The 18129-nt window shown below is 41.3% G+C and overlaps 1 protein-coding gene across 1 annotated transcript in view; it reads right to left on the bottom strand.

Moving 5' to 3' along the window:
• RASGRF2 (Ras protein-specific guanine nucleotide-releasing factor 2) overlaps positions 1 to 18129 on the bottom strand; it is a 432531-nt gene that overhangs the window by 10918 nt on the left and 403484 nt on the right. The window contains exons 20-23 of the mRNA XM_006889857.1: positions 6698 to 6758; positions 6291 to 6394; positions 5254 to 5338; positions 288 to 485 (exon numbers count right to left, since the gene is read on the bottom strand). Of these exons, the coding sequence (XP_006889919.1) occupies positions 288 to 485; positions 5254 to 5338; positions 6291 to 6394; positions 6698 to 6758 (448 nt within the window). The remainder of the gene's footprint in view (positions 1 to 287; positions 486 to 5253; positions 5339 to 6290; positions 6395 to 6697; positions 6759 to 18129) is intronic.

Raw genomic sequence — 18129 nt, 5'->3', positions numbered from 1 at the left:
GGAATTCAGAAAACAATTCCTAACTGACAACCACATTGTTTGAGGTTATCCCCCAAATGCTTTAATGACTATTTTGGTTTGTATTTTATTTCCTAAATTAACTATTTAGAAATGCACGAGTAGAATCAATTAAGTAGTAAGAACATATTAATTACCCATGTTGGCACCTTTCTTTGGCAACTCAGCTGCTCATTTAAGCTGATGATTTCCCAATTAGTAATATTTACCTTGGCACCCGCATCCCAGGCTCTCCTCTCTGCAGGGGAATGTTGCATGTGGATGCTCACCTGCTTGGACACCTTGGCCCAGGTCTTCTTCAGCCTGTAGATGGCACTTCTGTTTAAGGCTGAGGTGATCTCCAGCACGCCATTGTAGTTGTGCAGACACCGGCAGATGTCAGCCACGGCCACCCACTTCTCAATTGCGTTGGCACGGGAGCTGACATCGGCATAATTCATTATCTGGGAGGCCACCAGGTTACTCATCTGAGATAAGCAGAAAGCCAAAGGTGAGGGTGCAAAAAATAAAATAATGCATTGTAGGCAAAACTCCTGAATTACCTATGGAAATGTCAGGAAAATGGGGTGTTGGGTGAGGGGGAAATCATGTTGTTGTTATGTGCCATCCAGTCACCTGTGACCACAGTGACCTTATGTACAATAGCTCTGAAGCCTGCCCTGTCCTGAGCCAGTCTCCCTGATTCCGACACAGCTACCTCCTAGTTACTATATCAACCCATCTCACCCAGAGTTTTCCTTTCCTACATTGTCCCTCAACCCTTCCAGGCATGATGTCCTTCTCCAAGGACAGGTACTTCCTGGCCATGTGCCCAAAGTATGTGAGACGGAGCTTCAAAATCCTAGCCTCCATGGTGAAACTTAGTTTTACCCTCTCCAGGCAGACCTATTTATTCTCTTGGCGGTCCATGGTATGTTCAAGACTCTTCTCTAGCACAACTCAAAGACATCAATTCTTCTTTTGTCATCCTTGGTCATTGTCCAGCTCTCTGATGCATAGCAAGTAATTCCAAGAACGATGGCCTAGATCAGGCACACCTTAGTCTCTAGACTGACATCATCACTTCTCAGCACTCTAGAGAGGTCCCTGACAAAAGATTTTCCCAATGCAATTTGTCTTTTGATTTCCTGATGGCTGGTGCCAAGAGTGTTTATTGTGGAGCTGAGCAAGCTGTAATTGTTAACAACCTCAAGTCATAATCCATGTGTATATATCAATTTCCTGAAGAGACTAATGTTTATGATGATAACAACAACAATATGCCCGGAAACACCTATTTATCCTGAGACTGAAGGGAGAAATTCTTTAGAAGATATGATTTTGGATAGCCAATAATTTTGATTAAAGAACTGTTGTCAATAATTACTGGAGAAAAATGGAATCTATAACTGAGCCCTTGAGGAGAAGCAATCTTTGCAGACCTTGGGCTTCATATGTTGGCAGGTCCCCACATGCTGCTTGGCCCCCAGCAATATCAACAGACATACTCTGGGAAGTCCAGGTTCTCACACTGAGAGAAAACACACATGCCCCAAATCCTATCATATTCACACCCGACCAACGCTCAAACCACAGTTAACAGCAGAAGTGAGAACATTTTCTCTTTCTCTTCCTAATATTTTTCCCCCACCAGTAGTTTAAAAAGTCTGCACTTTCAAGGCTAAATACTGTCATCCCATGAGTTGAAGGTGAGGGGGAAAGAGTTGTTTTAAGAAGCTCAACATGTGCAATATGCAAAGGAAAAGAGCAGCATGGAATGAGTTGAGGAAGAACAGGCTTGTTGGCTCTGCCTCCACACCCCAAATCTGATGGGAGCATTCGTTCTTTGAGGATTCTGAAGGTATTTAAGACTTCACGTGACCTCGGGTATGCCAAAGTGCCTGTGGATTATTCACTAGAAATATATTTTATGTTGCTCACTTCTACTGTCCAGGGATTCTTCTAGGTGCTGGGAGTGGGAAAAAAACCAAATACACCACTGTACCAGATCTTAAGGTGCACTGAGTCTAGTCAGACATGTAAGAGTCACAGGATAGGCAATCTCCTCTAGTGTGATGAACTAACTGTCTATGAAAACCCACTAGAGGGTCAGCTATGGGTCACTCCCGACTCAACAACATAAAACAACAACATGCATGCATGGCTTGGAAAACCTGGAAGCACAGCATAGCATCTGGCCAATAACAGAGGAGCTTTCTGCAAAGAGATCCCTCAGCAAGACAGATTGGGATAGTGACTGTAACAGAAGGCTCGCGTGCAGGAGAGATCAACGAGGGTGGCCCCAGGCAGGGCAGGGTTCAGATCTGTTGTTCATAGGGTCACCATGAGTCATGGTTGTTGACTCGATGGCACATAACAACACAGTAATAACTCAGATGCCTCAAAAGAAAAGTTGGAGGGCGGGGAAGAAGAAAGGTGGGAATGTGCTTCTAAACTGTCATTCACTGAAAACCCTGTGGAGTTCTACGCTGACACACAGGAGTTCACCATAAGTTAGAATCAACTCAGCTGCAACTGGCGTTTTGGTCTTTCCATTAAAGGCAGGATTGGAGGGGGCCAGTCCTTGGGAAAAGACACCATGCTAGGAAAGGTAGAAGGTCGGTGGAGGAGGATTATACTCAAGAAGATGGCCTGACACAGTGACTGTTAGGACGGATGTGGTAGAGATCAGGAGAATGGTGAAGGAGGATGGGGCAAAGTTCAAGTTTGCTGTTCATACGGCTGCTATGACTTCTAGTCACCTTGTCAGCACCTAACAACAACAACAACAACAACAACAACAAAGTAAAGGGACATTTACAAGGAACAAGGGTAGAAGTCACAACAGAGGGAAGGACATGGCAGCCATGTGAGTAACACAGGGGTGAGAGAGAGAGGCTGACAGGTAAGGATTCTCTTGGGCTGGGAAGCCACTGACAGATTTCAGGTTTTTTAAAAAGTGGTATAACTGGACTGATTTTTCAGAATATTCCCATTATGCTGCGTGAAGACTGGGTCAGAAGGTGTGAGATAATGGGGAAAGAAGAATTAGGAGCTCAAGAAGTAAGAAGGTGAAAGGTCAAATCCACGCTGGCAGCGGGGAGGGAGGGAGGAGGAAGGATCCAAACCATATGAAGGTTCAAGGGTCACTGATGTGTCAGAGGTGAAAGACTAAAAGATTGCTGTGGCATTGTGTTCTTAGGGGGCTGAATATACAGTGAGGCATTTATCAAGACTGACAACAAAGGATAATAGGAAGAGGCATGCTTGGCTGGTCAGGGATGCTGATGATACACTCCACATGGGATGAATATAATAATAGCAAAGCGCCAAGTGGTCACCCTCACTGAGGTCTGTGTATGGGCTGAGTCTCTGGTCTAAAGGTCTGTTTTCTATACCGTATATCACACACAGAACAGGGACCAGAGTTCCCTTTAACAGCTGGGGCTATTCCATTGTCCAAGGAGGACTCTCAGGAGTTTAGCTGCCCTGTCCACTCAGCAGCAGTGGCTTCGATGGCCATGAAGCTAGTGTGTGTGTTATCAGCCAGTATGTGCTCTCCATGTTGTTGTTGTTAAATACCGTTGAATCACAGATGACTCATACCGATCTAATGAACGAAAGACCTGAACACTTGTATAACTTTCATCATTTCTCCAAGTTCATAGAGTTTCCAGAGGCAAGCTATTTTGGAAGTGGATGCCACTCCTGCCTCCAAGCTTTTTGTAATCTGGGAGCTCCACCAAACACTGTCCACCATGGGTAACCATTATCACATTTGACTCATCAGTGTCATAGTGTTTAGCATCACAGCAACCAAGTGTTACCTCTGTACAGCAATGCACAGGCCGGTGCTATACCACCTAGAAGAATGTTTGACCAAAACCAATTTAAACCAGGCCTGAGGGCTGAAGATTAAAATCACCCACCTTTGGCTTGGTAGCATAACTTCCTATCCACTAGGCCAACAGAGCTCTCTCTATGTTGTTGTTGATAGACTCTCCATAAAACACTGTCTCTGGAATCTGCATTTTTGTTTTTGTATTTTGGTTCATTTAATTACTGGGTTCCAGGTAATCCTTTCCATTTTTAAAAGAATGTTGCTGCTGTTGTGTGCTGTCAAGTCAGTTGCAACTCTTAGCAACCCTAAGTACAACAACTCTGAACCTTGCTCTATCCTGAGCCAATTTCATTGTCTCTGACACCCCTACCCCCACTACTCCACTCACTGAGTTGACAAGCATACTTTTTATCCTTTCATTGTCATTTAGTGGACCTGGAAAGAGAGAATTCCCTTTGCATGGCTAACCATGAAGATACTCCCATACCTGTTACAAACACACCCAAGAACTAAGACCGTAGAACTGAATCAATGAACAGTCATTGTTATGCACCATCAAGTTGAAACCTCTCCAGTGAGTTTCCAGAGACAGTATTTTTCATGAAAGGAGATTGCTCATCTTTCACCTGCAGGACAGCTGGTGGATTTGAACCCTGTGCCTTTGGGTCTGCAGTGCAGCTCCTTACCATTGGGGAACCGGAGCTCCCAATGAAGAGTTAGTGGGTGGAAAAAGCAACTCCTGGTCTTAGAGCTGGACAAATCAGAGCTGGGGCCAGACCAACAGCTGGGGCCCACCGCACAGAGCCACGACAACAACGTGATTATGCACAAAGAAACAGCTCTAAATCAGCAATGCGGGTTGAATGTTCTGTAATGAGGAGGAGCTGGACCAGTCTGGGCTTACTGTCGCCAACCATTACCAGGCAACCTGTGACACATGAGCGCTGTCAGAACTGGTCATGTTATGACCATGGAATAAGATACTAACAGCTGCCCACATTACTGAGCGCTCACTAGACTTGGGTACCATTACATCATATCTCCTCCATCTGGAAGTTAACTGGAAATACATGTTTAAATGAGCTTACTGGTAAGGAGTTGGGCTCTGAAAACAAAGGGAAGTGGTTCGAATCCACCAGCTGCTCCATGGAAGAATACACAAACTCCTCCCACACGATTTACTGCCTCTGCAAACTCACTGGAGGGTCAGCAATGAGTTGGTTCTGACTCGATGGGATACACAATAGCAATGCTAACTTTGTCAGAGCAGTGAGCTCTTGGAGTTTGGTTTATCTGGAAGATTCCATCATTTCCGTAGAAATGTGTCAGGGTTGCTTGATTTTAGAGAGTTCTAAGACCCTGATGTTGTTTAGCATCCTGTAATATGCCCAGGTTTTATTGTTTTGGTTACTCACATCATTAAAATGTTGGCTGGTTTTCATGATATAAGGCGTTCTTTCATTTTTATCCAGCTTCATCCAGCCCTGCCCAAGAAACTCTCTGAAAGTATAAAATAAAACACAAAACCAATTAACTTTTCCTTCGATGTGCCAACAATCCTGAATAATTAGCATGCATCGTCAATACCATCAACCTGACACTGCCCAGAAGGCTGCTGCAGCTGACCATCTCATCAGTTTTAACTTTAGCATTTCACTACTCATAGCACAAAAGAGAAATGTATTTTTCAGTGTCCACCTTTCTCTTAGAATTGTTTGGAACTTTCTCTATTAAGATCATTCTGATCATAAAGTAATGACCAACAGTCAAGAATAAAGAAGTTAACTTCTAATTCAGAAACCAAAACTATTTCCTGTGAATCAGTCTAAAAACAAAACAAAACACTAAGGCTTAGCAGAAGGTCCAAACAACCCATTACTGCTAAACTTGTTAATCTGGAGCAGCACTTTCTCCCTCCAGTTCACCCTGACATTCTGTAGGAGAACACAGGCTCTAAAGGCAGGGGAGTTTTTGTCCTTCCCAGAGCTCAGAACAGTCTCAGGACACGTGTACCTTAACTTTATTGCCCTTTGCTTTACTGTGCTTGGTGTATACAATGGTTTTTGTTGTTGTTTTACAAATTGAAGTTTCCAATACCAACCGAGGGGGCTCTGGTGGCCTAGTCCACAGGACGTTGCGTTGCTAACCCAGAGAGTGCACCCCTCCTGCTGGTTCAAACCCACCAGCTTCTCTGAGAGAGAAGGATGGGAAATCTCTTCCCACTGGAGGCTCAGCTATGAGTTGGTTGAGACTCAGCAGCAATGAGTTTTGAGTTAATATCAACTGGATCCAAAAGACCATCAATAGGAACCTAAACCTAGTAAGACTCACTCCTCTGCACACACACATTTGCTTCAGGGGCCATGTCCACTCCTAAGCCAGCAGAGGACTCTGGGGACCAGGCGACCCTGCAGGGCCCAGTAGGGGACCATGGCGGAGGGGCAGCACTCACTCATAAGGGATGCTCCTGAACACGATGTGGTCCAGGAGGGTGATTTGTTCAGCCAGCTCCATGGCTGACAAGGTCTCAAAGCACTTGGCCTTCAGGCAGTCAGTCTGCAAAAAACGACAGTGTAGGGTTGAGACACAGCCCAGAGCACCACACCTGCCAGCTCCCCAGGCTGGCATCTCAGCAACCGCTGAAGCATAAACCCCACTACTAGACTCTAGCTATGATTTGAAAGGCAGGAATCAGATCATACAGACTAACTGCTAAATCTCCAAACAGAAGTGGATTAGCTCATAGAGCTCCAGTGACTGAGCAGATGGTCAAACCCTCACTTATCAATTACAAGCCTATTACATGCTTTTGAGAGACAGTTTGCACATGTGCTGAATTAAAACTGCATCAGGACTCACCATTTGAATGATGTCCTCTAATTTCAGGTGGATGTCATCTTGATCATCTTGTGAAAGGACCCTAAAGGAAAAACATCCTCTATGAAAAACAAAAAGACAGGCTGCTTACGCTAGGAGTGAATTACAAAATGTAGTTTGGGATGCAAAATCTTAATAACAGGAGAGGCTGTGCCCAGAGAGAAAAGGGTAAATGAGAATTCTCTGTACTTCTTGCATAATTTTTTTTCTGTAAACTCAAACCTATTAAAAAACAAAGACTACAGAAAAATAAAGGAGAGGAAACCTACTCCTCCATGCCCAGAGGCAGTTTACTTTTCCCTGAGAGGTCTGAGGGCCCAAGTCCATGAAATGGTGAGATTTTTTTTACCTCACATGCTAAGCTGGAGGCTGCAATCCGCAGACAGGTAAAAGGCACCAGAGCATCATCAACAGGGCTGACTGATACCAAGGAGCCCACCTGTTATATCAGAACTAGCTTCTTCAGCGTTGATTTCTGATTTCATCTCACAGCAATCCTCCACGTGTCAGGACAGAGCTGTGTCCCACAGACTTGTCAAGAGCTGATTTTGGGGAGAGTAGATTTCCAGGCCTTTGTTTCAAGGCACCTCTGGGTGGGCTTGAATAGTAAGTCTTCAGTTAGCAGCTGAGCACTGAGGGACTCATGTTACATTCAAGGTGGTAAATGAAAATCACTATCAATGTGAACCTGAACCTGAAGTTAGGTGTGCTCAGCAATGCCGAGAGGGTCCGTGATGTGAGTGTGGGCATCTTGCAATATGGCCAAACGGCTGGTAAGACAGGCTTCTCTCAGAAACAATCATCCCGAGCCTCTGCTGACCTCTTTCCTAGGTCTGAGTGCCCCATGTGTCTCTCATCTAATTGTGACGCTGGGTCTGCTTTGCTGACACAGAGACAGAAGCAGCAGAGCGACCTGTGGGCACTTGCTCCTCCCACTCAGACAGAACTGAAGTGCAGGAGGCTTCCAAAGTGGCAAACTTTGAACAATGCAAGGGAGAAGTCTACAAGTAAAATTCTGTTTTTCTTTCTAGAGGACTTTTCTCACACACTTTGGTCCCGTAACTGCACACATGGTGCTGCTATTCTGCACGTCACAAATAACTTTTTGATAAGTAACAAATGGATAAGCACATAATAAATGAATACATCATCGACTTATGCTTCAAAGTGGGAGAGGTACTTTATATCCAACAGAAAAGAAGAGAAGTTCAGATTCCAAAAGAATTAGACTGAGTAGGCATCCAATTATGTAACTTGCCATCTGGGATAAGCATTTAAGATTTTCCAAAAGGAAGGCACAGTCACACATTGAAATTATTAAAAATATTTACACAGCCCTAAACCATGTTGTCTGTCTGCCAGAAGAAGCTAGTTTTAAAAGAACTGTAGTCTGAAGTGATTAAAATATCTACCCCTACCACCCTCATAAATACAAAATCAACATAGGTATGTTGTAGTAGTATTATTATTATTACTCTGAGCACCTCTATTACTACTACACTACAAAAAAAACAACCAAAAAAAGCAACCTTCCATATGGGCACTGCCGTTGTTTCATGCTATGGAGTGGACCCACACATAGCTTATCCTCCAGTGGTTTTCAGAGGGTATGAATTGCACAAGAAGACACTATCTTCTCCCACAGAGTCACCGGTGGATTCAAACTTGTCTTTGTATTGACAGTGCAACTCCTTACCCTGTTGGCCACCAGAGTTCAGTGATATTATTACTACACCATAAAAAAAAAAAAAAACAAAAAGCAACTTTAAAGTAAACCTTATTATCTCCATTTACACAGGAGGAAAGGAAAGTACAAGGAAGTTAACTTGTTCAGGGTTTCAGTTTAGCTATGACACAGTGAATGCCAACAACTGGCTCAATAAAAGGCAAAGACTGTGAGAAGGGTGAAGGATAGGGCCTGGCTTTTGTCTGTTGTTAACAGGATTACTATGCGTGGTGATTGACTTGATGGCACCTAACAACAACAACAACAACAACATAATTTTGTTTCTTCATGGAGAAGACTACAACTATGAAAATGACTTCATCTTAGTTGGATCCACAATCAGTACACTTGGTACCAGCAGTCAGGAGAGTAGGAGATGTGTTGCACCAGGAAAGTCATTCTCAGAGCCCTCTCTAAACTGTTTAAGAGCAATGATGTCAATTTGAGGACTAAGGTGTGACTGATCCAGGCCATGCTCTTTTCTGTAACTTGCTATGCATTTGTCAGCTGGACAATGAGTTAGGGTGAAAGAAAAAGAATTGACGCCTTTGAACTATGGTGGTAAAAGAGAGTACTTCTCATGCATCCTGACCATAGCTCTGCTGCAAGATGCCAAGGCCTGTGTGGCATGGCTGGCCTGGGAGTGTCTTCCTACCACCACTTCCCTAGAGTTTGCGAAAGGCTGAAGTCCAGCCTAAGCACATTCACATCCTGGTCAGCTACAGAACCACTGCCTGCCAGGTCCAAGGGCTGTAGTTCCAGTGTGGCCCATAGCACAATCCTGCCCAGAGCACTAGACTGCTACCTCATCGTCTGGAGACCCCACTGCCCAGACACCTGGAGACTCTGCTGCCCAGTAACCTGGAGACTGCCCAGCTGCCACCCCCACTGTCCAGCACCAGGAGTACCATTATCACAGGTTCTTTGGCCTTAAACACTGCTCTCTGGCTACATCATGTGGGCTTTCTTAAGCTCAAGTGGAAGAGGCTGCTGAGTTGAGCCTTGGTTTCTGCAGGGCAACAGTCATATCACTCCAGGTTGACTGATATACAGGTCCTTCACAAAATATTGCCATACCTTAGGTCATTATATAGTTCCAGAAACCTGGCATTTACTAAGAAAAATCTCACACAATGTCAAGAAAGCGGCAGTCTACCTCAGTCATCATGGAAAAACAAAATAACCCTTCTCTTGAGAAAGGGAAACTCAATGAATATGCCAGACAGAGAAAACCAGAAGACATTCGTTGATGTGGTGTTATTTGAACAGCTACAGAAGAAGATAAAAATGATGGAAGAAACAATGGAAGTCATTAAGAGAGCAAATACACCAGAGACAATAATCCAGAAGAAATATATTGATGAGGAGCAACTTGAACAGCTATGGAAGAAAATACAAATGATTAAAGAAATAATTGATAGTATAGATAAAGAGGTGCAAGAACAAAAAAAAAATCACAACACAGAGAGAGTACAGCCAACATAGTACTGGAAACAACAGAAAAGCATGAAAATGCAATTTGGAACATTAAAACAGAAATGGCAGGAGTTTCCAACATGTTTATGGAACAGAGAAAGTTAGTGAGCTCGAAGACAAGAGCCTCACTGGAAACATTCTGGAAGAAAAACCAGAGATGGGATATAAAGAAAATAAAGAAAACTTTAGAATCATATGGGATGACGTCAAAAGGAACAACATATGTGTGACTGGAATTCAAGAACATGGGAGTGACAGGGAAATCTCTGAGAAAATTGTGGAAGACATACTAGAAGAACACTTCCCAGGTATTTTGAAGCACATGGAAGGTCACATTCAAGAAGTACAGTGAACACCAACTAGAATAGAACTCCCACCAAAAAACCCATCAAGACATATCATAGTCAAATTCTCCAAATTAAAAGATAAGGATAGAATACTACAAATAGTGTGAGTAACACAGAGTCACCTACAAAGGGGAAACAATTATGTTAATTTCTGGTATCTCAGCGGAAATCATGCAAACTTGAAGACAATGAGATGGCATATATAAAGTTGAAAGAAAACAACTGCCAGCCAAGGATCCTATGTCCAGAAAAGGTCTCTACCAAATCTGAAGGAGAAATTGGATCCTTTGCAGAAAAGAAGAAAATTCAGGAATTTGTAAAAACAAGACCAAAACTAAAAGAAATTTTAAGTGAAGTTCTTCACATGCAGATGCCAAAGGAAAGTGGATGGACCATAGTAACTAGAAACAACAGAAAAAGGTACAACCTAATGGCAACAGTAAAACCAAGCCTGACAATAATAAAACTTAATGTGAATAGACTAAATGTTTCCATTAAGAAATTAAGAGACAAAGAGTAGCAGAACGGAAAAAAAAGAAAGCCCATCCATATGTTGCCTACAAGAGACATATCTAAAAAATTAAGAGAAAGACTCAAGATTAAATGCTGGAAAAACATACCAAGCAAATGGCAACCACAAAAAAGCAGCAGTGGCAATACATTAACTTCCGATAAAATACTTCAGAATGAAAACCACCATAAAGATAAAGAAGGGCATTATGTATTGTAAAGGCACAATAGATCAAGAAGACATAACCTTTGTCAAGATTTATGCACCAAATGATAGAACTTTAAAATACATAAAACAAAGGCCAACACAAATGAAGAAAGAAAGAGACAGCAGAGTAGAAGACTTCAACACCCCACTATTACCAAGGTATAGGTCAACTCAAAAGAAACTTAGCAAAGATGCAGAAGCTCTAAACTATACATTTAACCAGCTTGACCTTGTGGATGTAATCAGGGTACAGCACCCAACTAAAACTCAATTCACTTTCTTCTCAAGTGCACAAGGTACATTCTCCACAATATATTAGGAAATAAAGCAAACCTCAACAAATAAAAAACATTGAAATAATACAGCATATCTTCTCAGACCACGATGCCATAAAACTAGAAATGAATTACAGGAGGGTAAAGCTTTCAAAACCACCCATGTGGAAGCTAAATAACTCTCTGCTAGAACACAACTGAGTTATAAAAACAATAAGGAATGAAATAAAAGAAGTTCCTTGAAAAAAATGAAGATGAAAATAAAACACCAGAACCTCTGGGGTGCAGTTAAGGCAGAACTCAGGGGGAAGTTTATAGCAACAGGAACACACATTAAAAAGGAAAAAAGGGGGGGAAATCAATGATCTAACCTAACATCTACATCAAATAGAAAAAGAACAACAATCTAATCCTAGAGCCTCTAGAAAGGAAATTATAATGAAACGAGCTGAAATCGATGAGATAGAAAATAAACAAACAAACAAAAAAACCAACTGAATCTATAAATAAGACCAGGAGCTGGTTTTTAGAAAGGGTCAATAAAATTGAGAAACCACTGCCAAACTTAATAAAAGGGAAAAAAGAGAAGACACAGGTAATTCTGTTAAGAATTGATAGAAGTGACATTACAAAAGAACCAGATAAAATTAAATTAATCATCTGCATTGTTTTGTAAAATGCTTGTCTGTCAGATACTTTTCTAAATCTGAGTATTAATATTAAGACAGACTAGGAAGAAGGATTGGCCATCCACTTCCAAAATAGCAGGACTTCAAAAACCCTATGTACAATAGAACACACTTAGACTAGCAGATAGGGAAACAGATGTGGAACTTCTAAGTATGGAAATACTAAGGAGGAGGAACAGTTGTAAGCAGACCCTCGTGGTTGGAACATGGAATGTGAGAACTATGAATGTAGGAAAATGAAATATTGTTAAGGAAGAAATGAAATGCATAAATATCGACATACTAGGTATTGGCAAGATGAAATGGGCCAGCATGGAACATTTTGAATCAGATAATCATATGATATATTATGCTGGAGATGAAAAGGTGAGGAAAAATGGGGTTACTTTCATAGTTAAAAAAGTCATTTCTAGATGTGTCTTGAAAAATAATATTGTGAGTGACAGGATAATATCCATATGCATACAAGGAAGTCCAGTGAATACCACTATCATTCAAATATATACACCAACAACCAAAGTCAAAGAAGAGGAATCAGATGATAGCTACCAACTTTTTCAGTCAGAGATCTATCAAACATACAATCAAGATGCATTAATAGTGATGGGTGACTGAATGCAGAAGTTGAGACCAGAGAAGAAGGATCAGTAGTTGGAAAGCATGGACTTGGTGACAGAAATGAAGCGGGAGATAGAATGATAGAATTGTGTACAATCAACAATTTACTCGTTGCAAATATATTTTACAAGAAACATAAACGCAGATTATACACATGGATTTCACCGGATAATATGCATAGGAATCAGATAGATTACATCTGTGGAAAGAACCACTGGAGAAACTCAATATCAGCTGTGAAAAGTAGGCCTGGTGCTGATTATGGAACAGATCACCAACTACTCATATGCAAGTTTAGGCTGAAGCTAAGGAAAGTGAAATCAAGCCCACAGGAACCAAAATATAATCTTGAGTCTAACCCACCAAATTTCAGAACCATCTCAGGAACAGGTTTTGAGGCCTTGAACACTAATGTGCAAAGACCAGATGAGTTGTGAGAAGATATCAAGAATATCATCCAGGAAGAGTGCAAAAGGAAAGGTCATTGCAAAGACGGGTGAGGAAGAAAGACCAAAATGGATGTCAGAAGAGACTCTAAATATTACACTGGAGTGCCAAGAAGCCAAAGCAGACAGAAGAAATCAAGACATTAAGGAGCTGAACAGGAGATTTCAAAAGGCTGCACGACAAGACAAAGTAAAGTATTATAATGAAATGTGCAAAGAGCTGGAGTCAGAATATCAAAAGGTCTGAACTCGCTCAGCATTTCTTAAGCTCAAGGAACTGAAGAGGATATTCAAGCCTCGAGTTGCAATACTTAAGGATGCTCTGGGCAGAATATTGAGTGATTCTGCAAGTATTAAAAGAAGATGGAAAGAGTATACTGAGTCATTATACCAAAAGGAATTGGCAGACATAGAAGAATTTAATGAAAACAACACATGAGCAAGAGCCTATGGTGATGAAGGAAGAAGTTCAGATTGCTTTGAAAGAACTGGCTAAGAATAAAGCACCAGGAATTGATGGTATACCAACTGACATATTTCAACTAACAGATGTTGCCCTAGATGTGCTCACCAAGTTGTGCCAAGAAATCTGAGAACAACCACTTGGCCAACTGACTAGAAGAGATCTATATTTGTTACCATTCCAAAGAAGGGTGACCCAACAGAGTGTGGAAATTATCGAACAATATCATTAATATCGTATGCAAGCAAGATTTTGCTGAAGATTATCCAAAAAAGACTGGAACAGCACATCAGTAGAGAATTGCCAGAAGTGCAGGCTGGGTTTGGATGGGGTCATGATACTAGGGATACTGTAGCTAATGTTAGATGGATCTTGGCTGAAAGCAAAGCATATCAGAAGAATGTCTATCTTTGTTTCATTGATTACACAAAGGCATTTGACTGTGTGGATCATAACAAACTGGGGCTAACTCTGAGAAGAATGGGAATCCCAGAACACCTGCTTATGCTAATGTGAAACCCATACTTGGATCAGGAGGCAGTTGTCAGAACAGAGCAAGGAAACACTGCATGGTTCAAAATTGGGAAGGGTGTAATCCAGGGCTGTATCCTGTCTCCATACCTTTTCAATCTTTACGCAGAACAGGTTATCCGGGAGGTTGGGCTTTATGAGAAGAAATGTGGCATCAGGATTGGAGGAAGAATCATCAACAATCAGTGTTATGCAGATGATACAACCGTGCTTGCTGAAACTGAGAAGGATCTGAAGCACTTGCTGTGGAAGGTCAGGGACTGCAGTCTTCAGTATGGACTGAGACTCAATATCAAGAAAACAAATATTCTCACCACTGGGCCGGTTGGCAGTATCATAATGGACGGTGAAGAGATTGAGATTGTTCACAGTTTTGGTTGGCTTGGCTCCACAGTCAACACTCTTGGCTCCAGCAGCCAGGAAATTAAAAGACGTATTGCGGTGGGAAAGTCTGTGGTTAGAGACCTCTCTAAAGTGCTGAAGTGCAAGGATCTCAGTCTGGTGACTAAGGTGCACCTGATACATGCCATGGTCTTTGCAATCACTTGCTATGCATCAGAGAGCTGAACAATGACTAGGGAGGATAGAAGGAGAATTGATGCCTTTGAATCGTGGTGTCGGAGAAGAGTATTGACTATACCATGGATTGCTAGGGGGGAAAACAGGTTTGTCCTGTCGAGCATGAAGCCTGACTGCTCCTTTGAGGCAAGGGTTCTGAGGCTTCATCTGACATACTTTGGACATGTTGCAAGGAGGGACCAGTCCCTGGAAAGGGATGTCATGCTTGGGAGGGTGGAGGGACAGTGCAGGACAGGAAGACCCTCGATGAGATGGATTGAGTCAGTGACTGGGGTAATGGGGGTGGGTGTGTCGAAGATGGTGAGATTGGCACAGGATAGGGCAGAGTTTAGGGATGTTGTGCATAGCGTCCCAATGAGTCGCAGGTGACTCTACAGGATATAGCAACAACAACAATATCAGAGTATCATGAAAAACTCTGATAAATTTGAAAACCTAGAAGAAATTGACAAATTCCTTGATACTCACGCCCTACATAGTCAGACCCAAACAGATATAAAACCCTTAATGAGATCCATCACTAAAAAAGAAATTGAACTGGCCATAAAAAAAAGACTCCCTATAAGAAAAGTCCTAGATCAGATGGCTTCACAGCTGAATTCTACAAAACATTCAGAGACATTTTAGCACCAATTCTTACTATATTTAAAGAAACAGAAAAAGAAGGAACACTCCAGAGTCATTCTATAAAGCAAGCAAAACCCTAATATCAAAACCAGGCAAAGATATTACTAAGAAAGAAAACTATAGACCAATATGTCTCATGAATATAGATGCAAATGTCCTTAACAAAATCCTAGCCAATAAAATCCAAAAGCAAAAAAAAAAATATCATCATGATAAACTGGGATTAATAACAAGTATACAAAGATGGTTCAACACAAGAAAAACATAATTCACCATATTAACAGCAAATAACAAAAACCACATGATCTTAGCAATCGGTGTGGAAAAGGCATTGGACAAAATCCAAAATACCTTTCTGATAAAGACTCTCAAAAAAATTGGAATAGAAGATAATTTCCTTAACATAGTGAAAAGTATAACTGGAAAACCAAGAGCCAATATCATTCTCAATGGAGAAAGACTAGTAGCATTTTCTTTGTGAACAGGAACCAGACAAGGATGCCCACTATCACCACTTCTATTCAATATTCTTTTGGAAGTACTTGCTAGGTCAATATGACAAAAATCCAGATCAGCACAGAGATGGTTAAATTGTGCTATATGGAGATATGTTAGTGTTCCCAGAAAACCCCAAGGTCTCAACAAAAAACTTTAGAGCTAGTAGACGAATTTAGTAGAGTTGCAGGATATAAGATTAATATCCAAAAATCAGTGGGATTCCTTTACAGTAGCAAAGATAATTCAGAGAAGGAAACAAAGAAAGCAACACCATTTACAAACCCAATAACAAATTGAGATACTTGGGAGGGAATCTAACTAAAGATACAAAACACCTATACAAAGAAAACTATAGAACATTTCTGCAAGACACAATAAAAGACCCAAAGAAATGTCAAAACGCGCCCTGTTCAGGGATAGGAAGACTCAATATTGTGAAAATAAAAATCGTACCAAAAGCAATCTACGTGTTCAAAGCACTCCCAATAAAGATATCAAATTCATTTTTCAAGGAGATCAAAAGGGAAATTGTCATTTATTCAGTGAGGAAAGAGACCTTTCTGAAAGATACAAATGAAGTGCGAGGCATAGCACTGCCTGACCTCAAAACCTACTACACAGCAGTAGTAACCAAAACAGCATGGTCCTGGTACAATGACAGACACATAGACGAATGTAACAGAATTGAGAACACAGAAATAGACCCCACTATCTAACATCAACTGATAACAGACAAGGTAATAAAACCTACCAAATGGGGAAAGGACAACCTCTTAAATGGTGCTGGCAAAATAGGACTGCTACTGCAGAAAGCTAAAAATAGGATATACATCTCACACCGTACACAAAAATCAACTCAAGGTGGATCAGAGACCTGGGTTTAAAGCCCAAAACCATAAAGTTCATCAGAGACAAATTGAGATAAAGCTTTCACAGCTTCGTCTACGGTATAAAGTGACTGTCAAATACAGCCAGGAAAAACTGATAAATGGGACCTTCTAAAGATTAAATCTCTGTGTTCATAAAATATATTTCCCAACAAAGTGAAAAGAAAACCTACTGACTCAGAAAGACATTTAGCAATAACATTTCAAACAAGGGACGCATATCAAAAGTTTACAGAATCCTACAGGGCCTCCACAAGAAAAAGGCTGATACCACAATTACATAGTGGGCAAAACACATGGAAAGAATTTTCACAGAGGAAGATATTAAAATAGACAACAGACACATGAATAAACATTCAAAATCACTGGCAATAAGAGAGATGTGATTCAAAAACCACAATGAGATACCATCTCACTTCAGTAGCTGAGCTGTGGCAAAGTTTAACAGGACTGCAATTAATAAATGTAGGAGAGGATGTAGAGAGACAAGAACTCTTATATACTGTTGGTGGGATTGTAAAATGGTACAAACACTCTGGAAGGCAGTTTAGCGTTTCCTCAAAAAGAACACAGAACACAGAAATTCCATATGACCCAGCTATTTTACTGCCGGGATTATAACCCAAGAAAATTAGAACTGAGACACAAACAGAGATTTGTATACTGATGTTCATAGCAGTGTTATTCACCATTCCAAGAACCTGGAAACAGGCTAAATGTCCAACCACAACTGAATGGATTGAGACTTTATGGTATATTCACATGACGGAATACTAGGCAGCACGCAGGAGCAATGATTTTGAAAATCACTACCTAACGTGGGAAGGACTGGAAAGCATTATGCTAAATTAACTAACTCAGCCTCATAAGGACAAATACTTTATAAGACAATTATTGTAGAAATAGATAACTAGTAAAACATGCATAATGGTCTTTATATACATTTTACTAGTTATCTGTCTAAAATGTGTATAAGAATCGAAGGGGGGTAGGGGGAGAGCAGAGCGGTGAGGATAGGGTCGTACAATCTGATGGGTGGAGTGAGGGATGGATACAGGAAATGCGAAAGATCTGGAGTGAAAATCAATGTATACAAACTTAGTAAGAAAACCAGTATAAAAAATTCATTAAAAACATAAAGAGTACTGAATATCCTATGCCCTGTCAAAAGAAAGAGATATGTCTTGGAAAATGTGCAGCCAGAGTGCTTCTTGACGAAGCTTCATCTCACATACTCTGGGCATGTTGCTAGGGAAGTTTATTCCTTGGAGAGGGACATCATTGTGGAGGCACATTCCTTGATGGAGGGACAGTGAAGGAGAGGAAGACTCTCAACTAGGTCTGTTGATGTGTGACTGCAGCAATGTGCCTGAGTGTGTCGGAGATTGTGAAGACAGCACAGTACAGTACAAGACTCAGATCTGTTGTTCATAGGGTCACAGTAAGTCATACTTGACTTCAAGGCACCCAACAAGAAGTGCCTCCTTAGAGATAGGTTTAAAATCAAAGAGCATCAGTTCTGAGAAGTTATTTT

The sequence above is a fragment of the Elephantulus edwardii genome, unplaced genomic scaffold (genome assembly GCF_000299155.1).
Source record: "Elephantulus edwardii isolate Elephantulus edwardi_28Jun2011 unplaced genomic scaffold, EleEdw1.0 scaffold00082, whole genome shotgun sequence".
Classification (NCBI taxonomy): Eukaryota; Metazoa; Chordata; class Mammalia; order Macroscelidea; family Macroscelididae; genus Elephantulus; species Elephantulus edwardii.
This window is presented reverse-complemented; position numbering and strand designations above follow the sequence as displayed.